At 35.4% G+C, this 19715-nt stretch overlaps 1 protein-coding gene across 1 annotated transcript; it reads left to right on the top strand.

The window, feature by feature from the left end:
* The first annotated feature begins 8979 nt into the window (after positions 1-8979).
* On the top strand, positions 8980-19125 carry ATP5PO (ATP synthase peripheral stalk subunit OSCP). The gene is made up of 7 exons (XM_074300726.1): positions 8980-9122; positions 11371-11421; positions 12743-12853; positions 15477-15606; positions 16617-16729; positions 18491-18577; positions 18939-19125. Exons 1-7 carry the CDS (start codon positions 9087-9089, stop codon positions 19050-19052), a joined length of 642 nt encoding a protein of 213 aa, XP_074156827.1. The 5' UTR covers positions 8980-9086; the 3' UTR covers positions 19053-19125.
* The last annotated feature ends 590 nt before the right edge of the window (positions 19126-19715 follow it).

Below are 19715 nucleotides of genomic sequence, written 5' to 3' on the forward strand. Positions count from 1 at the left end.
CCATTGTACCTGTCTATTGTAACCTGTGCTGGCTTATTCATTCAGTAGTTAGCAAGGACTCTGAAAATTCTTGCACCAGTGGAAAGGACCACTGAAATCTAGGTAAAGGCAGCATTGCTTTATGTATTGAATGCTAGGCTTAAAGTTAGGAATAACTGATTTAAATTCCAACTTAGACACCTAGAAGTAGTGTGATTCCAGGAGTTATTTAATTTCTCTGTCTTCGTTTTCTTGTTTGTAGGATAAAGATAGTAATAGTACTCTACTTCATGGGATTGTTGGGGGCCTCAAGTGTACATAAAAGCACTTTGCAAACAGAAGTGCTACATAAATTTAAGCTGTTATTAATGTTTGAGTTGTATATTAGGAACTATTTCTTCAAGTCCATTAAAATAATAAAATACTCTACTGTTGATTCTTCAATTTGTCTTTTTCCCCTGACCTTAGCTATCTCCATCTATGGTATGAAGACAGAGGATATAATAATTACCTGACAGAATCAGACCAAACCTCCCATTCTTCCCCACAATGAAGTATTACTACAGATATACCACTAAGAGAAAAGGGATACAATCATTTGGATAATGTGCGATCTGGACTTTACAATCACTGTTTCTCCAGGTCTGTTTCCTAATCTGTAGAGTACTGTAAGTGTTCTAAAATCTCATCCAATTCTACCATAGTCAGAAGACAGGGCCCTACTGTACGAGAGCTCCATGTACCAGCAAATGGCACCATCTAGTGTCAGACAAATCTTTCTGAAGCTGAATAAAAAAAGGTTCTAATCTAGACAGTGACCTTGAGATAGCTGTACTATAAGTGTTTTAACAGGGACTAAAGGGTGAAATGAAAGAGTACAATAACAGAGTGTGGGAGGACTTGAAGAAGTCTGAGTCTTTCTGGTGATAAAATGAGTAAATGATTCACAGTGGAGTTCATAACTGCTGCTGTTTACTGTCTTTTTTATGGGTAGTATAAGAATTAAGAATTTATGTAGGCTTTTTGGACAAAACCTCTCTTATGTCTTCCTCCTTGAAAAAAAACATTTTCTTCTTTAATATCATAAATTCTGAGCCTAAAAGAAAAGAAGCATACATATACACAAATGTTTATAGCAGTTCTTTTTGTGGTGGCAAAGAATTAGATGTTGAAGGGATGTCCATCAAACGAGGAATGACTGAACAAGTTGGGGTATATGATTGCAATGAAAACTGTTTTGCCATAAGAAATGATAATCGGAATGCTTTCAGAAAAACCTGGAAAGACTTACACGAACTAATGCAAAGTGAAATGAGTAGAACCAGGAAAGCATTATACAAGTAAAAGCAACATTGTACAAATATCAAGTATGAATGACTTAGCCATTCGAAGCAATACAATGATACAAGATAATTCCAAAGAACTCATGATAAAAAAAAAAAAAATGCTATTTACTTCCAAAAAGAGAACTTATGAAGCTGAATGCAAATAAAAGCATACTATTTTCAGTTTGTTTTTTTTCATGTGGTTTTCCTTTATTCTGTTTTTTTTTTCTCTTATAACATGATAAATATGGAAATATGTTTTACATGATTGTACATGTATAAACTCTATCAAATTGCTTACCATCTTAGGGATAGGGGAGGTAAAAGAGAGAGGGAGAAAATTTGGAACTCATTTTTTTAAATGAATATTAAAATTTATTTTTACATGTAATTAGAAAAAGTAAAATACTATTAAATTTTCTTGTAAAAAGAACTCTAATGGAAGTAAGAAAACTGGAAGGAATTATAGGGGAGAGACTTAGAAGGATGTGTTGAATGGGATTTAGGAAGATGAGAGGATGGGATCCTTTTGGAAGAGTGTATAAATTGAAATAGAAAGAGGAGTAGGGGATGGGGCAGAGTCTTGGAGGGCTGGATGAACCCTTTGCTGATTTTGTGAAGCCAGTGCATCTTTATCAAAAATAAAAAAATTAATAGTATAAAGAGCTAAATTTAGAAATTCTCTAGAGTTACTTGTGGCTCCCCTTTTCTTTTGTTTTTGGAGGATCTTGAAGTCTCTGTTTTTCCTCTCTACTGTTGCCTGTGTTTGAGGATTAAAAGATATGCCAGTGGTGTGTAAAATCTTATAGTGTGCACAAAAGTGTGCAAAATGTTTAAAAATACACGCAGGTTCATTATCTGTTTTTATTGCTTGTGGCACAGCCATGATTGCAAAAGCTTGTATAAGGAATTCAGTGACCACTCAGGCTGTCTCTTTTGATGCTGGTATTGCAAAAGTAAATCCTGAAAAGGTGTCCACTACAGCATGGATAAAAGACAGACGACCAAAGGATTTATAATAGGTCACATCCATTTGCCAAATTTCACTGGGTCTCAAACCATGAGGCTTCTTCCCTGGAGGGAGTGTAGAAGCATGGAAAGGAAGGCAAGCTGTACAGGCTTTTACTATGCTCCTAGCTTCCTCTTTTGTATCCCATATTGCAAAATGTAAAGCTCAAGTATCCTGATGATATTTAGAATGAGATTCTTGAGCTGCCTGAAATAAAGGAGTATTGGCTAACATGGTTAGAAGGCTATCTGTCTTTGAATTTCCAAAAAAATAGGACCTGGAAGTTCACTATAAGAGTGGACATGCAAAATATAAATACAGCACAAATGTAAAGATCGTTGATCCTTTAAGAGTAACCTTAGAAACATTTTCTTCAAAAATCCATTGCCAATTATATAATAGCCGGATTATCTTTAACAGAGACCCATGTGTAAAATTTGGAGCTGTGGCCAATAAAATTTGCCACTCTGGGATGGTTTCACAGCATACATTGATTTGTGCTTTGGTATAAAAGGTGTATATCTTGTCAGGTTTTATCTCAGATAATTGTACTACTTACTTAATGGCCTTTAATAAAATTCTAGCCACAAGCAATGGGTAAGGAGTTAAGCTTTGGTCTGGTTGTGCTGGGAGGTTCACCTGCTCTATCACACTGTCTCCTTAATGAAGAACTGCTGTAGGTGCCTCTTTTGTAGCAAAAACTGATATTTCCAAGGGTTTCTGAGTAACTCTTTCAACCACATTGGATAAAGCCAGTACAACTTCTCTCAAAGCCTCTTGAGCTTCTTTTGTAAACTAGTGTGGTGAGTTTAAAGCATTGTCTCCCTTTACAATGTCACATAATGGTTGTAATTGATAGGTAGTTAAGCCTAACACTGGGCGCATGCATTGGATATCTACTATCAATTTCTGAAAGTCATTTATGGTGTTCAACTTCTCTGTTCTTAAAGGAAGTTTTTGTGCTTATAGCACCTTGGGATATATATCCTAAATATTGAAAAGGAGTGTGCCTTTGAATTTTTTCTGGAACTATATGCAATTTGTAGTTCCTTAGTGTTTCTATGGTCTTTTATAGACATGCTTCTAACATTTGCTCCTCAGGTACACACCCCAAGATGTCATCCATGTAATGTAATAACATAACTTTTGGAAATGATTTTGTTACAGGAGTAAGAGCAGCAGCAACATACATTTGATATATGTGGGTTATTTTTCATTCCCTGTGGCAAAACTATGCATTCATATCTTTTATAAGGCTCAGCTAAATTAACGCTGATTACTGAAAAGGCAGATCTTTTTATATTCTCCTTATCCAGAGGGATAGAATAGAAAAAATTCTTAATGTCTATAGCCCAAAGAAGCCATTCTTAGATCAATCAGCATCCTCCATTTTCCATATTTCTTTTTTTACAACAAATTCAGGGGAATTCCAAGGACTTAGAGAAGGTTGTAAGTGTCCTTGGTCAAGTTTCTCCTGTACTATATCTAAGAAGGCCTGAATTTTATCACTTGCTAAGGGCCACTGTCCTACCCACAGTGGTGTATCAGTTTTTCATTGAATGGGAACAGGTGAGAGTGCAGGCAAGCCTTCAACAGCAGCCCTGCCTAAAAAAACTGAAGTACCCAGTTGTAAACCTGTGTCTCTTCCCCACAGATTGATGAGGATCTTTTCAACTATAAAAGGAGTAAAAATTCATGTTTCACCTTCAGAGGTTCATATCAAAGGCGTAGCACTAACTTCAAGTGCTATTGATCCTCCTATGACAGTTACATGTCTGTCTTGATCTTTGGCCAGTGACCGGGCCAGTTGATACCTCTAATGACTGTATGATCTGTACCTGTATCTATCAATCCTTCTAATGATATGCCATTTATATAAATAGTGAAGATAGGATGGTCATCTGTAACTGCTGCTGGAATATGCCTGGATTTTGTTGCTTGGTGTCATAATCTGGAAAACTAACACCAGATTGCTTATTAGGAGTCTGTATCAGTAAACCTGATGCTACTACTTCTCCCGGTTGATAAGTCACACTTTGTCTGCCTGTATTAGTGACTGGGATATTATCTACACATTCCCCAAATTTGGGAAATTCCCCAAAAGATTCTGCATGTAACATGGACTGCCATCATGCTCCAAGTGTTTTTGGCCTGGGATCCTGGAGTTGGGCCCACTTCCCATTTCCCTGAATCAATGTACATTCTGATGCCCAATGGAAGCCTCTGTGGCATTTTGGAATTGGGATTTTGGATCTTGTTCTCTCACCCTGTCTTCTCTGCCAACATTGAGCTTTCAGATGCCCTAGTTTACCACATTGAAAGCATTGACAAGTCTCTCTGGAAGTCCCTTGCCAAAAGAGACCCTGTCTTCCCATGTTCAGATTTTGAAAAGTCTGCATCATAGCCTGGGTATAAAAGGTATTTGTGCCCACTATGTCACAGCATCTTATGGTCTCTTTTAAAGGAGCACCCTTATGTAGTCCTAGTATGATTCTTCTACAAACTTCATTAGCATTTTCTCTTGCAAGTTGCCTTATCATAATTTCTGTTGCTACATTTTCATCAATAGTTCATAGTACAATTGTCTTCAGATGTCCCACAAAATCAGCAAAGGGTTCATTTGGACCTTGTACTATTTCCATGAAGGCTTCTCCTCTATCTTGTCTTCCTGGGAGGGTACCCTATGCTTTGATAGCAGCAGAAGCAATTTGCTCATATGCTGCTATAGGATAATTAATCTGTGCTAGAGTGTTTGCATAAGGACCTAAACCTGCTAGTATATTAACTTCAGGTCGCCTATTTTGTTGGGCTTGTATTCCTCAGAGTTCACTATATTCAGAAAGCCACAACAAGTTTTGCCCAAGTTCCAAACATGTCTTTGCTATAGATTTCCAATCACTTGGGGTTAAAATTTCATAAGCCAAATTCTCTAATACCATCTTAACATAAGATGAGGTAGACCCATAAAAAGTGCAAACCTTTTTCAGATCTTTGATAATTTCCAGATTAAAAGAAATGTATCTTCTTCTTTCTTGACCTGAAGAATCAAACTCTTCAATCATAGGGTATGCCTCTATTTTTAAATCAGATGTATCCTGTCCTTCATATTTAGCTTTAAATAATGCCTTTTGTAATCCTGTCATAGGGGGTGAACAAAGCTGCTGCATGGGTGGAGCTATGATGTCACTACCTCTCCCACTCCTCCCCCCTCCCCCCCCAAGAAGGTGAAATTGAGGGGGAGGGTCAGAAGATGGGAAATGCCCTAAAGACGCCTGCTGAGAAGCACCAAACTCCTAAGTTCATCAGCACTGTACTTAACTCTTTTTTTCCCAATTCTTCATGCTTTTCAGCTGTTTTGTGCATACCATCATCCTCCTGCTCTTTCTCCTCACACTTCCTTGTCCAGCTGTCCACATTAAAATTTTTTCCTTATTTTAAAATTTGTGGGATTCCTTAAAGCCAACTGTATTATGTTGTATATATAGAATGTTTCCTCAGGAACTGAATCAGGACCCTTAGCTTCATAATATTTAATTAGTTGCTCTAATAAGTTTTAATAACTAATAACTCTTCTAAGTTTTCACATATCTGGCTCCAGTTTTTCTTCCTTAGAGAACCAAGGAGACGTGCACTCTAATATTTCTAAGGGTCCAGTGATCTGTTCCCAAGTTACCAACAAACTTTGCCTCTTTATTAACCTAACTATGCTTGCTACATACTTCCTTGGGGTGAAGAAGGTTTTTTTCTTAGTATCTGCCCCATTTCAGCTGAAAATAAAAATGAAAGTGACCTAGTTTAGCCCTTACCAAAGTGTCCTATTTGTCTATTTTTGCACTTAGCTTATTTCTGACTCACAGGGACTTCTCCACTGAATTTATGATTGTGTCAATCAAACTGCTGAGTGTAGGTCTTTATGTCCAGAACCTCGAAATGCAGTATGCTTTTTTCAGTGCCCCACGTTTAGTGCCCCACATTTGGATGCCAAAATGTAATGTCCGGGCTAGCTTTCTCTAGAGTCTGAGCTTGAGCACACTCTCATTCGAGCCTTTCTCAAGTCTGCTTATTTCAAGTCCTTTCAGCCAATTACATCACTACAGCACACTGAGCATGTGCCAACTGTAGAACCATTACATCACCATACTAAGTACTAAGTATATATGAACTAGAGAACTATCTTCTCATTAATCACACTGAGTTAACACTTTGTTATAAATATCTTTGCTTCAAGTATACTTTTCTCAGACTTCCCCAACGTCCCCTACATCTTTCATGACTCCATTTGGACTTTTCTTGCCAAAGATACTACAGTAGTTTGCCATTTCCTTCTCATTTTACAGTTGAGGAAACAGAGGCAAACCGTGAGTTGCCCAAGGCCACACAGCTAGTAAGTACCTGAGTTTGAATGTGAACTCATAAAAATGAGTTTTCTTGATTCCAAGACCGGTTTCTATCCTATATGTGACCTAATAGAGGGATTAATAAAATGAGTTTCTCATCCACTGCTACTTAAGTTTGCCTATTCAGTGTAGGGCCTCTACTTTGCTCTGCTCCTTTTTTTTTTTTTTTTTTTTGGTGAGGTAGTTGGGGTTAAGTGACTTGCCCAGGGTCTCACAGCCAGGAAGTGTTAAGTGTAGGAGACTAGATTTGAACTCAGTCCCCCTGACTTCAGCACTAGTGCTCTACCCATGTGCCACTTAGCTGCCCCTTCAATGTCAGGCTTTCAACCTTAAATCCCTATACATTCAAATATATAAGTCCCTGTGTTTTATGAATTATCAGTACATCTCTTAACCAGATTTTTACCAAATGCAATAAATAATACAAGACACAGTATTTTTCAAATATACACTAAAACAACAAATTTTGATACCACATGGGGGTGATGTCTTTGTTCACTAAAACAGTTGTTACAGGTATAAAAATGTGAAGTGGCAGTGTATACTTGATTCAGTTACTCAGTCAATAAACATTTCTTAAGAGCCTAGTTTGTGTCAAACACTATTCTAATACTGGGGATACAAGGAATCTAAAAGGCACCCATGTTCTCAGAAATTCATCCCACAAGTACCTATTAGACACCTACTGTATTCTCCTCTGAATGTGGCTTATATTATAAATTCTTAGCCTGGGGTTCATATTTGTCAGTAAGAATCTGATTCACTTTCTGCCTTGGCCACACACTAGGCAAGTCATTTGACCACCTCATTGCCATCACCTGCTCTCTAAAAGTACAAATCTCTGAGGAGGGGATCGCACCTACATTTAGGTACTAATGAAAGCACAGGTTCAAATCTTTATTCTCATGAAAGTGGGAATTGAATAAATCATGCTAATTCCATCTGGTGACTATTCTAGAGCTTTCTCAGTTCTTTTTTTCCCATCAGTTATGAATCTAGTCCAATTTCTGTCTTGTAAAAAAAAACACTTTACTTAGTTGTAGAAATTGTAAATAAACATTGTTTGAACCTACTCTTGTGTGACTAGGAACCTACCTGTTTCTTAGAGATCTTTACTAAGGAATTAGATTGATGTAAAGAGTTTTCTCACATTATACACAATTGTCTCATCTGAAAACTGGCCACAAATTGGCCTCTTGGTTACTGTGTCCATGTTCCTTTGAGTAAAGGAGAAATTTGAGGGGGAATGGACCCCATTTTTTCTGATATCAGGAAATTGCGCCTTTCTCCCCCACCCAACTTGAAAAGTTCCTACTCTTCCTAATCTTTCCTCCAGTTAGAAGTCAAATTGCCTAATTTTGTATCTTGTATTTTTTTTTTTATTTTGTATTTTGTGTGTTTGTATCTTGGTTGATTGTTTTCTTTTACTTAATTGTTCTTATTTTATTGCTTTTAATACATGCAAGTCTATCTCACTCTGTATTCAGACTCTATACTCCCTGGAGAAGAATCCACTGACCCTTTTATTATACATCTGTTTTGATAAATCACATACTGGATTGTTTTCTCAGTGACAGAGAAATCTGGTGGGGCAGCAGTTAGGGTAGAGCTGAATTCAAATGCAACCTCAGACACTTCCTGGTTTTGTGATCCTGGGCAAGTTCCTGTTTGCCTCAGTTTCCTCAGCTGCAGAATGGGAATAATAGCACCTATGTCGGATGGTCGTTGTGAGGATCAAATGAGATGTTAGAGTGTGTGTGTGTGTGTGTGTGTGTGTGTGTTTGTGTGTGTGTGTGTACACACATATATAAACCCATCCATCCGTTTAGGTTTGTATGTGTATATACACAAACATGGCCTCCCCATCAGATTTTAGAATGTAAACTCTTTGAACGTATCTAAATGCTAATTTCCGTTCGTTATAGGACGCACAAATGTATATTTCCTATATAATTCAATATATTCAATTCAGTATAATTCAATATAATTGATTAAATTTCTTCTTGCTGATAGGATGTAAAATTGCACTATTTTCAATGTTTAACAAGACAATGAAAATTTAGCTGCAGCAAATCAGTCTAACGTGGCAACAGAGAGCGACTGCTCCCTTCAGAGGCTTCTAGGTTTAGTGCAACCTCGAGTCAGCTTCGCCCCGCCCCCATCCTCAATTCCGGCAGGCCCTTGGGCGTCGAGCCTAGTTCGTCTCTTTGGAAGAAACTACAATTCCCAAGAAGCACGAGCATACTACTCTTGCGTCACCCAGGTCACTCTGCGGCCGGCCGGAGGCGGGGGAAATAGTTCTGCGCATGCGTCTCTAAGTCACTTCCTCCTCCCCGTTCCGATCCCCGGTTTGACCTACAACGGCTACAGGAGAAGATGGCTGCGCCCGGGGCTACCGGGATGATTCAACAGGTAAGGTGAAAAGAGAGGAAATTTTTCCTCGAAGGTGACTGTGGTGGAGTTCTCTACCCGGAAACTCCCCCCATCCCTAGTTGGAAGTGTCAGTTATTCTCGTCCGTCCCGTGGGCCTGGCTCCCCGCTTTCCCCACCTTCTCCTTGGCTGGAGAGTAGGGTACGCCCCCGGGGAGCGCGAGGCCGCGGAGCGCTCCCGTCTCCTTCCTCGTCCCCACCGTTCCCTGAGCCCTGGTGCTCGAGTTTAGGGCGCTAGAGAGGCCTAGTGGGACGTGACCTTGAAGGCGTCCCGCGTATCACCGGATAGTAGTTGAGAAAGGGCGGTGCGGTGTCACTACCGCAGGCCCGATGAAGGAGAGCACTAATTTGTGGGAGGGAGTTGCTGGTTTTGCTAATAATGGTAATTTCTTTTCTCCTCCAGTCCTGGAGCCTCATAGATTGGAAAGAACTTTGGAGAGCAGCCTCCTCCTCTTTTCAGATGAGCGAGAAATGGGCCCAGAAAAGTTCAATGTTTGCCCAGGGGTCACACAGAGAAGGCAGATTTGAACTCGGGCCTACAGACTCTTACATCCGTGATCTATCTATGACTTAATTTTAATTCGATGAGCTCCCCCTCCCCCCCAATCCTCAGCTTCCTTGACCAAAGTGTTTGACACGGCCGATCACCTTTTTCTCTCCGTTAGTGAGAGACTAAGCACTGGAGTTAAAAAATAGAAAGAATGAAACAATCCTTAAATGCAAAGTGCTTACTTTGCGTCATAGTTAATCATCACACAATATTCTCCTGATTCTGCTCCGTTCATATAGGTCTTTTCAAGCTTTTCTGAAATCAGCCTGCCCATTATTTTTTATAGGACAATAGTATTCCATTACATTCCTATATTAACTTGTTCTGCCATTCCACAAAAAGGGCTGCTACAGTATTTGTGCGCATAGGGCGTTCGTGGACCAAAATGGACCCCATTTCTTATGCATTACTTTGTCCTCTCTCTATTCTGTCTGTGCATACAACTGCTGATAGTTTTTGGCAGAACAAATCCCATCCTTCTTGATATAGAACCGAGCATCGTTGTCTTATAATCATTTTTATATTCCTGTGTATGGCCTCCTTACAACCTTTTTCATTCTTTGTCCTGCATACAGTGGGAGCTGAATGTTTCTTGAATTGTAACAAATTTCTTTTTTTTTTTTTTTTTTAAATTTTTTTATTATATATATATATATATATATATATATATATATATATATATATATATTTTATAATATTATCCCTTGTATTCATTTTTCCAAATTACCCCCCCTCCCTTATTCCCTCCCCCCGACGACAGGCAATACCATACATTTTACATGTGGAATTGTAACAAATTTCACAGCTAACTTTCATATAGCATTTACAAGAGGAATTTAGGTTTGCTGGTCCAGAAATAGAATCTGTCAGAGAACATATTAATAAGAAAGGACCCTGTAGTGCAAGGACCTTATTTTCACGCTTGATTATTTTTTTTCTCAGAATCAAGGTCCATTGTGCTGTAATATTACCAAAAATATATTAATCTCCATTTTCATCATCTCATTTAGATTACTGAATAAGGGTTTATCCCACCAATATTTAAGAATACCACTTCCTGAATTATCCACTCAGTTCAACCAATTTGTAATCCTAGTTGCTTTTCCAAATGCCTGGATCAATTTTAGGGGTCCTTGAATTGGAAAAAGATTACATATGCAATTTAATGGGTTTTTTAAAAATTATGAACATAGGTAAAAAATATATATGTATTCTAAGATGTCCATAGCTTTTAACAGACTGCCAAAAAATCCATGAAAGAAAAAAGGTTAAAAATTTCTGCTTTAAATATGCAATTCTTCAAATGATTCCTACTATTTTTCTGTATGTACATTGTCATCTCCCTCCCAGAAAATTGACCCAGTCCAGATGTTGGAGAAAAGAGATTGGGTATTGGGAATGCAAGGTGCTTCACAAGTTAGCAAGCTTTTAAGTGCTTACTATATTTAGGCCCTGGAGATTCAAAGGCAGAAATGGGACAGTATCTGCCCTTAAGTAGCTTATGTTATAGGAAGAAGACCACATTAACATACAAGAAAATTTAGGGACAGAAAATGCTGGAAACTTGGGGAACCAGGATAGTCTTCACAAAGACATTACATTTATTAAATATTGAGTATTTTATTTTTTTCACAATTTAATCTATAGAAGTTTCAAGTAAAATTTTCTTTTGTTTTTAAGGTACGCCATTTTACCACTTCAGTGAGCAGACCATTTGCAAAACTCGTAAGGGTATGTTTATTTAATTACTTGGCGGTATATAACCTTTATCAAGAATTTGTAATTATTGTTTGGATTGGAGTAGGATACACTGAGTTACATTGATTGGATATGTCTATAACCTTGTCTGTATTTCACATTTCATCCCCTGTAATGTTCTTGGAGAAGGAAATCAATCTGCTAGATAATGACAGTTATTTACAGATGTATAGCATATTTCAAATTTTTGATTTTCAGTATTTATCAAAACATGGATTTATCAAGAAAAACTAATTTGAGCACTAGGCTTATTAATAAATGACCAAAAATAAGTTACATTGGACCTAAAGGTAAAAAAGGAAACTTAAAGGATAATGTCATAAATCTTATTATAAGTAACATTATAAGATAACTTTAAAAAATTATATTTAAAATAAGCCTATATTATAACTAATATAAATTTATGCTTTCAAGTATATTTTCTAAACTTGTTTCTGTGTAATATGAGAGCTGACTTTGGCTTCAATTTTCTTATAGAACGCTTCGCATTCTATTTTCCAATCAAACGGCTCCCCCCAAATTTTGACATTCCATCTCTAATAATTTTGCACAGATTCTTCCTTATACTTGAAATATATACTTCCCTCATCTCTGCCTTTTAGAATACCTAGCTTCCTTCATTAGAGAGTTCCTCTTCCTTTGTAAAGCCTACCATGATCTCCCCAGTTATTGGAACTCATCCTGAAACTCCCTAGTATTTACTTTATATGCATATGAATCCTCTCCATTAAAATGTAAGCTCCAGAGTTGGAGTCTTAAATTCCTGCTCTGGGGTTCCTTTGTAACTTTGCATGTTGTAAACATTAAATAAATCAACTGATTAGTATTATATTTGTATACTAAAATATAAAATATAATACTAAAATATATTCAATTGTTCCTCATTCTTTAGACACCCAGATTTTTTTTCCAGCTTTTTTGCTGTTGCCAAATTGTAGAAATATTTGTATACAGCTGGTTCTTTATTTTCTGTCATTTTTGTCCTTGGGGATATAACTCTACTATTAGAAGTGGCAAATATAAAAGACCCTTCATAGAATCAGAGCATTTTAAAAGAATGAAAGAGATTTTTCTAATTGGATTTTCTCATCTATATAAGGAAACTGGGGACTAGAAAAGTTCATTGATTTTTTTTTTTTTTTCACAAGTTCATAATAGTGAAGTTGCTGATCAATTCTTTAACTTCTGCTTAGTCTTTCACAATAGAATATATAAACTTCAGGTTTTAAAGTATGATATTAAAAATTTAGTATTAGCTATCTTGAATAATTTTCTTTCCTTATTTCTTTTTAAGCCTCCAATTCAAGTTTATGGTCTGGAAGGTCGATATGCCACTGCTCTTTTTTCTGCTGCATCTAAGCAGAATAAATTGGATGTGGTAGAAAAGGAGTTACTCAGAGTAACAGTAAGTGGTCTTTCTGTGCTTTTAATTTGCATCTAAGCTGTTTCTTGGTTGTTTTGTTGTTTTCCAGTTTTAATTGTCATTTGTAGATAATTGAAAAATTTTTGGCCTGTGCAATTGATTGTGTTGTTTTGTTTCAGAACTTATCTTTTGTAGCTTTAATTTTGTTTTCTGTTAATATTTAATTTCATTCCCAGAGTGAATATGGAAGTCAAAGAGCAGGTAGGTAGTTTAATATTTTAAATTAACTACAAGTGGGCAACCAAACGGCATAGTAGATAGAACAGCAACCCTAAAGTCAGGAGGACTGGAGTTCAAATTCAGTCTCTTGCACTTAATACTTACTAGCTATGTGACCCTGGACAGGTCACTCCCAATTGCATCATCCAAAAAAGGGTCGGGGATTAACTATAAATATTCTCTGTGCAAGGATAACAAAAATGATGTTGAGGATAGGGCAAAGAAACCATCTCACAGGGTGAAAAAAGGTTAATAAACTAGTCATCAAACTAATAAGTTCCTTCTGTGTGCTTGGCACTGTGCTAAGAGCTTGGATAAAAAGGCAAAGGATAATCCTCTCAAGTAGCTCAAAGTTTAATAGGGGAACCCACATGTAAGCAATTGCATACAGAAAATATATATGCAGAATAAATTGGAGACATTATCACTAGGGAAGTCACTAAGATTAAGGAAGACTGGGAAAGGCTTCTTATAAAAGGTGAGGCTTTAGCTGAAAGTTGAAAAAGGTAATGGGAGCCAAGAGGTGGAGATAAAGACAGAAAAAAATTCTAGGCTTAGGGGATGACCAAGGAAAATGCACAGTCAAGAAAAGAATTTTATCTTATGTGAGAATGTAAGGAAAGATTGTAGAATTTATAAAGGGGATTAAGGTTAAAAAGGATTGTAGAATTTATAAAGGGGATTAAGGTTAAAAAGGGTAGAGAGGGACAGGACTAAAAATAGAGGATTTACTATTTAATCTAATTGAGAGCTAAATGAAAAATGAACTGGAGTAGGGAAGTACTTGAGACAGAAACCAACCTGGAAAAATCTAAGGAGATGTGGGTCTACACTAGAGTACTGGCAGTGTCAGAAGTGAGAAGGGCACAAATGAGAGAAGTTTCAAGTGTATATGATAATTGAGTGAGAGGTCATTGATTACATTTAGATTGGGAGATAAGGTAATAGAAAATTTGGTGATAGCCTTTAAAAATAACAGGCAAATTAAGAAATAGTTTGATTTTAGATTTGTATCCCTATAGTGAATCCAATTTAAGGTATTTAATGAGACAGGTCAGAAGAGAAGTTAGGGCTGAACATGTAGGTCTTAAAATCATTTGAATAGAAAATAATTTATTGGAGCTAATGAGATCACCAAATGAAGTAATATAAAGGGAAAAGATAAGAAGACACAGGTCAGAGCCTTGGGAGGCACCCACAGTTAGAAGGAGATAGATAAGGTGGTATTTGTAGAAAGAAGAAAAGGCATTGTCCAAAATGTTACAAAGCATAAAAATCTTTGTAATTTTACTAAAAGTAAAAACATGATTAATTTTCATTGAATTACTAGGTATCCTCGAAGGTTATTTAATAATAGTTAATCTGCATCTTGGAAGTTGTACTCATGTTGAATGAAAATGGAACATTTCTGTAGGAATCCAGGAGGGAAATTGCAAATACTAACAATGAATATCCAAAATACAGAAGCTTTCATCTAACTATGGAAACTTAGATCCTTATCAGTTGATATTATTGAATGAAAAAGTGTTTTTAAGTATTTATGATTTGCTCAGCATGAGGATGGAAATAGAAAAATGAGACATACTGCTTTTTGGAATTCATATTCTAGTCACATAAGAGAGAGTTGGGCCCAAAGACAGATGGAAAGACCTGAAAGTTCTAAGATAAAATTTATAACTTCTATAATCAGCAATAAGATTAGGAAGTATTACAGTTTTATCTCTACTTCTTAGAATCTCTAGCTTCTTAAAAACATAGTTTGTGTCACCTATTTATATCTTTTCCTTTCTGATTCCTTCCTGTTGTTAGTGCTCGCTACTTCTGAAAATTAGTGTTATATTCATTTAGCTATATACGTATTCTGTTTTCCTCTTCCACAGTCTTTTTATGTCTAAATGTTTTGACTTTCTCTTGGTAAACTTAAACAATGTAAAGTGTTGGTCTACACCTAGTTTCTACCAAACTGCTTTCTACTATTCCTAGCAGTTTTTATCAAATTTTTTATCAGAATTATTTTATCAAATAGTGAGTTCTTTCCCCCAAAGCTTGGATTTTTGGGTTTATCAAACACGTTATTACTGTGATCATTTACTACTGTATGTTATGCACCTAATCTGTCTGGGAATTGCTCTGCTCCTTCAGTTTTGGGACACCTTCATTAGGATCTGAAGGGATCCTAATATTAGTCTTGATGATAATTTCTAAGAAGAAAGCATCCACTTTTTAGTTATATTTCAAAGTATAGTTTTTGTTTAGAAGAATTTGACTTGATTTTTGTTAAGAGTTCTGAGATATATCTTACTATTAAATTATTAAAGTAGAAGTTGCATGTAAGCTAGACCTTCTGCTCTTTAAGTGGTTAACAAAATTTGTGTTTTACTTTCAGAAACTTTTGAAGGAACCCAAAATGGTTGACTCTATTATGAATCCCCATATAAAGCGTTCTATTAAGATAAAAACTCTAAGTGACATAATTGCAAAAGAGAGGTTTTCCCCCATCACAACCAACCTCATGAGTAAGTATGTGTGTGTGTGTGTGTGTGTGTGTGTGTGTGTGTGTGTGTATATGTATATATATAGGTTGTTGGGTTTTTTTTTTTTTTTAATTGTCAATAAAAAAATACACTTGAAATACTAGGTGTTTAATAACTAATTAAGCTTGCACATCCATTTTCTGTTTTGGTTAAACACTTTCTTCATTAGTTATAAAAATCCTTTAAAAGAAGATCCAACTCACTTCCAGTTGATCAATGATGGACAGGGGTAGCTGCACCCAGAGAAGAAACACTGGGAGGGGAATGAAAATTGTTAACACTAATATCTGTCTGCCCAGGTTGCATGTACCTTCGGATTCTAATGTTTATTGTGCAACAAGAAAATGATATTCGCACACATGTATTGTACCTAGACTATATTGTAACACATGTAAAATGTATGGTATTGCCTGTTGTCGGGGGGAGGGAATAGAGGGAGGGGAGGTAATTTGGAAAAATGAATACAAGGGATAATATTATAAAATATATACATATATATATATATAATAAAAAAAAATCCTTTAAATATTAAAAAGTAAGATTTTTGTAGCCCTTCTAATTGAAGATCAAAATATTCTAGGGCATTGGTTTGTGGAGTATGGTTTATAGATCACTGGTGTTCAAAGAAAACCTATTTGACTTCCCTAATTCCTTACCACAGCCAGCTGTCTTCCATATTTGTTAGATTTAGATTAGGTATAGAAAATAGTTTCTAGTTCATTAAAAATCCTAACTATGAGTTGAAAAACTTGTGAAAGTGAATGTCATTCTCTCTATATAAATGGTTTAGATGCTGTAGTGATATTGAAGCTAATAGGAAAAAGAGATTATAGAGTAGATCTTAGTTCTTTGTACAGTGTTTTTTCGTTGGGTGACCTGATGGCATTTTATATAGTTTTTAAAATTTTGTACTTGAAGCTAACATGAACCTTGCCAGTGACTTGTTTGTGTAAATTAATCATGTTGAAATGCTTTTATTTTATCTCTTACAGAATTACTTGCTGAAAATGGTCGCTTAAACAACACCGAAGGAGTCATTTCAGCATTTTCTACCATGATGAGTGTGCATCGTGGAGAAGTACAGTGCGTAGTTACTACTGCATCTGTAAGTAATGACTATTTAGCTTTTAACATTAAAACTCTGTTCATTCAATGAGCAAATTAAATGGTTTGTGGCCAATACAGAGAAATTTTTCATCCTCAGACTACTTCTGGTGATTAATGTGTTCCTTTCTAGGTCTTAATCCTGTTTGCTGAAGCTTACTGTCTTATAATACAAATTTTTTGCAACCTTCCCTCCTTTTGACCTCAAAACATTCTAGTAGGAAAAACACTGATGATTAATGAAAATGTTCTATATGATATATGGTCTGTTTTAAGATAAATATTGTGGGGTTTAAATGTTTTGGTAAAGTTTTTTCCCCCCCCCCCCCCCAAATCATTTATTTATTTATTTATTTATTTAATTTGCGGACATGGTTTGCAAAGCCTGTTCGTGAAAAGAGAAATTATGACCACAGAACAAGTGAAGAAACTTGGAAATCAGGAAGATATAAATTCACATTTATTTATTTTAGTGTTTTAAAGTTTGCATGATGGATGTACAATATCTCTGGATCTTCACATCAACCCTGTGGTTTTGTGGAAAGAAACAAATAATTTCATCTGTGCCTCAGTTATGTCATCTATAAAATTGGACTATACTTGTATTATATGACTTGTAGGGTTGCTGTGAAGGTCTCATTAGATAATGCATATTAAGCATAAGGCATATATTTATGTTATTAGAAAATGGCACACACCTATCTCTACACCAACCCCCCTCTCCAAAAAAATAAAAGTTTAAAATTCACACTAATGGTTTAGGCTTAATGTTTTAGGTTGGTAACCCATTAAACCTTTTAGCCTGGTAAAGTGGACTTTAAATCATGGTTTAGGCTATATTGATTCATTTATATAGATTGTGTTGCTGTTTAAAGTCATAAGGAAAAGGTTTTTATTTATTTCCTTACAGAATTGCATTGAGTCCAGTTGTGGGTTTTTTTTTTTTTTTTTTTTTTTTTTTTTTTTTTTACCTCCATAAGGAATAGAAAATTGATAGACCAAAAATGTTTTATTTTTACTTTTTTAAGAGACAATTTAGTATAATAGTCAGAGTTCTAGACTTCAATTCAAGAAGACCTGGATTCAAATTTTGCCTCAGCAACTTATTAGCTGTATAACTTTGAGCCAGTAGTCACTTAACCTCTCTCTCAATAATGTTTCCTTACCTCTAAGAAGAGAGTATTAGACTAGATGTCCATCCAGCTCTTAGTCTATGATTCTGATAATGCTGTGACTTTATTTCCCTCTAGCACTACAACTTCTTCCATCACTCCATTTCTTGTACCACTAAACCCTTTTGATAAAGAAAAAACCATTTAAATAAAGGCTTTTGACATAAGAACTTCATTTGATATTATATTCTTCACTTTTTAATTGAGTAATATTTCTTTACCAGAAAAGTTTTTCCTTAATTAGCTCTCTGTCCATTGAGTGTATTATATTCCCTTTCCATGTGTAGCAATAGATAAGTGGATTTTAAATTCACATGCATGTGAATTGTGACTGTTATGGCTGGGCCCTTTAATGTTTCCTATGCAGTGGTGAGCATGTATTTAATGTGTTTAATGTATTTAACAACACATTGTATTGCAATCTGCATTGTAGAACATTTGAGTCATCAGGTTTTGATAATGTAAAATTATATCATCAAGGTTTTTTGTTCTCTGAGTCTTGATATTTTAAGATCATAACATTTTGATTTTCATTTTTGATGTGTTGGAGTTTTCTTTTTTTAATGTTTCTTTGGTTTCATCTACCTTAGGCTTTGGATAGCGCAACTCTTTCAGAATTAAAAGCAGTCCTGAACAGCTTCCTCAATAAAGGCCAAGTCCTGAAAATGGAGGTTAAGGTCAGTTTTTACCTGTTATTTTTTTTCCTCAAGCCAATTGAAAAATAGTAGGCAAAAATTCATTTAAAAAATAATAAAAATCAAATAAAATACATCTATTATGCTTAACTATGCCATTTATGTAAAAAACCTGGTTATCTGTCAAAACTAAAATTCAAAAACTAAATACTAAACAAATAATCACCATACAAGATTTATGTATTTTTCCAGGTGAATTGTTTTATCCTAGTAGTAATGTACTTTTTTTTTTTTTTTTTTTTTTTTTTTTAAGATATTGTGTCATATTTGATTTAATGCTTCTCAGTGGGATAAGACTGATAACATACATTTTTCTATGTTTTTAATATAATTTTCTTCTCAGACTGATCCTTCAATCATGGGAGGAATGATTGTTCGTATAGGAGAGAAATATGTTGATATGTCTGCAAGAACCAAGATCCAGAAGCTAAGCAGGATTATGAGGGAAGCTATTTGAAGTAACATCTTTCCACAGTTCCTCAATGAAACTAACAAAAATTGTGGAAATAATAAAAGTTCTTGGAAATTTTTATTGTGGTGATGTAGTTGACGTATGAAATACTAACCATCTTGAATTATCCTCTGATAGAAAGCCAATGTGATTTTGGTTGAAAAAAACGAGAGAAAAAAATTACCTGATTTGTGAATGAAATTTCTTTAAACTTTTTGTCACAAATTTGCCAGTAATCTACCTATAATATAAAACTATCTTATATACTGAACAGACATATATTAAATCTAGTATCCAAGATATCTAAATAACTATAACAAACATGGGTAATATTTTTTCCAGGGATTACACCACTCATTGTGCAAAAATTTTGTGTAATGTGTTGTTTCATCTCCTTACAGCAAGAACCATGAGTTTATAGACTAAAAATGGGAATTGCAAATAGTAAGTTGGGACCAAAACTGAATAGGAGGAAAGCAAATTGGATTACTTTTAGGAAATCACAAGGTTGTTTCACTGACCTCCTCTCTGGTTTCTTCAAATCTGTTTTTAAATTTTTCATTTCTGTATTTATCTCTTCTACCCAGAATTATTCTAACAATTTTTTTTAATGAGAAACACTTAAGAAAAACTAGATATGACAATATACAATAGTCCATTCCCGCTTTC

Source organism: Sminthopsis crassicaudata, chromosome 3 (assembly GCF_048593235.1).
Source record: "Sminthopsis crassicaudata isolate SCR6 chromosome 3, ASM4859323v1, whole genome shotgun sequence".
Classification (NCBI taxonomy): domain Eukaryota; kingdom Metazoa; phylum Chordata; class Mammalia; order Dasyuromorphia; family Dasyuridae; genus Sminthopsis; species Sminthopsis crassicaudata.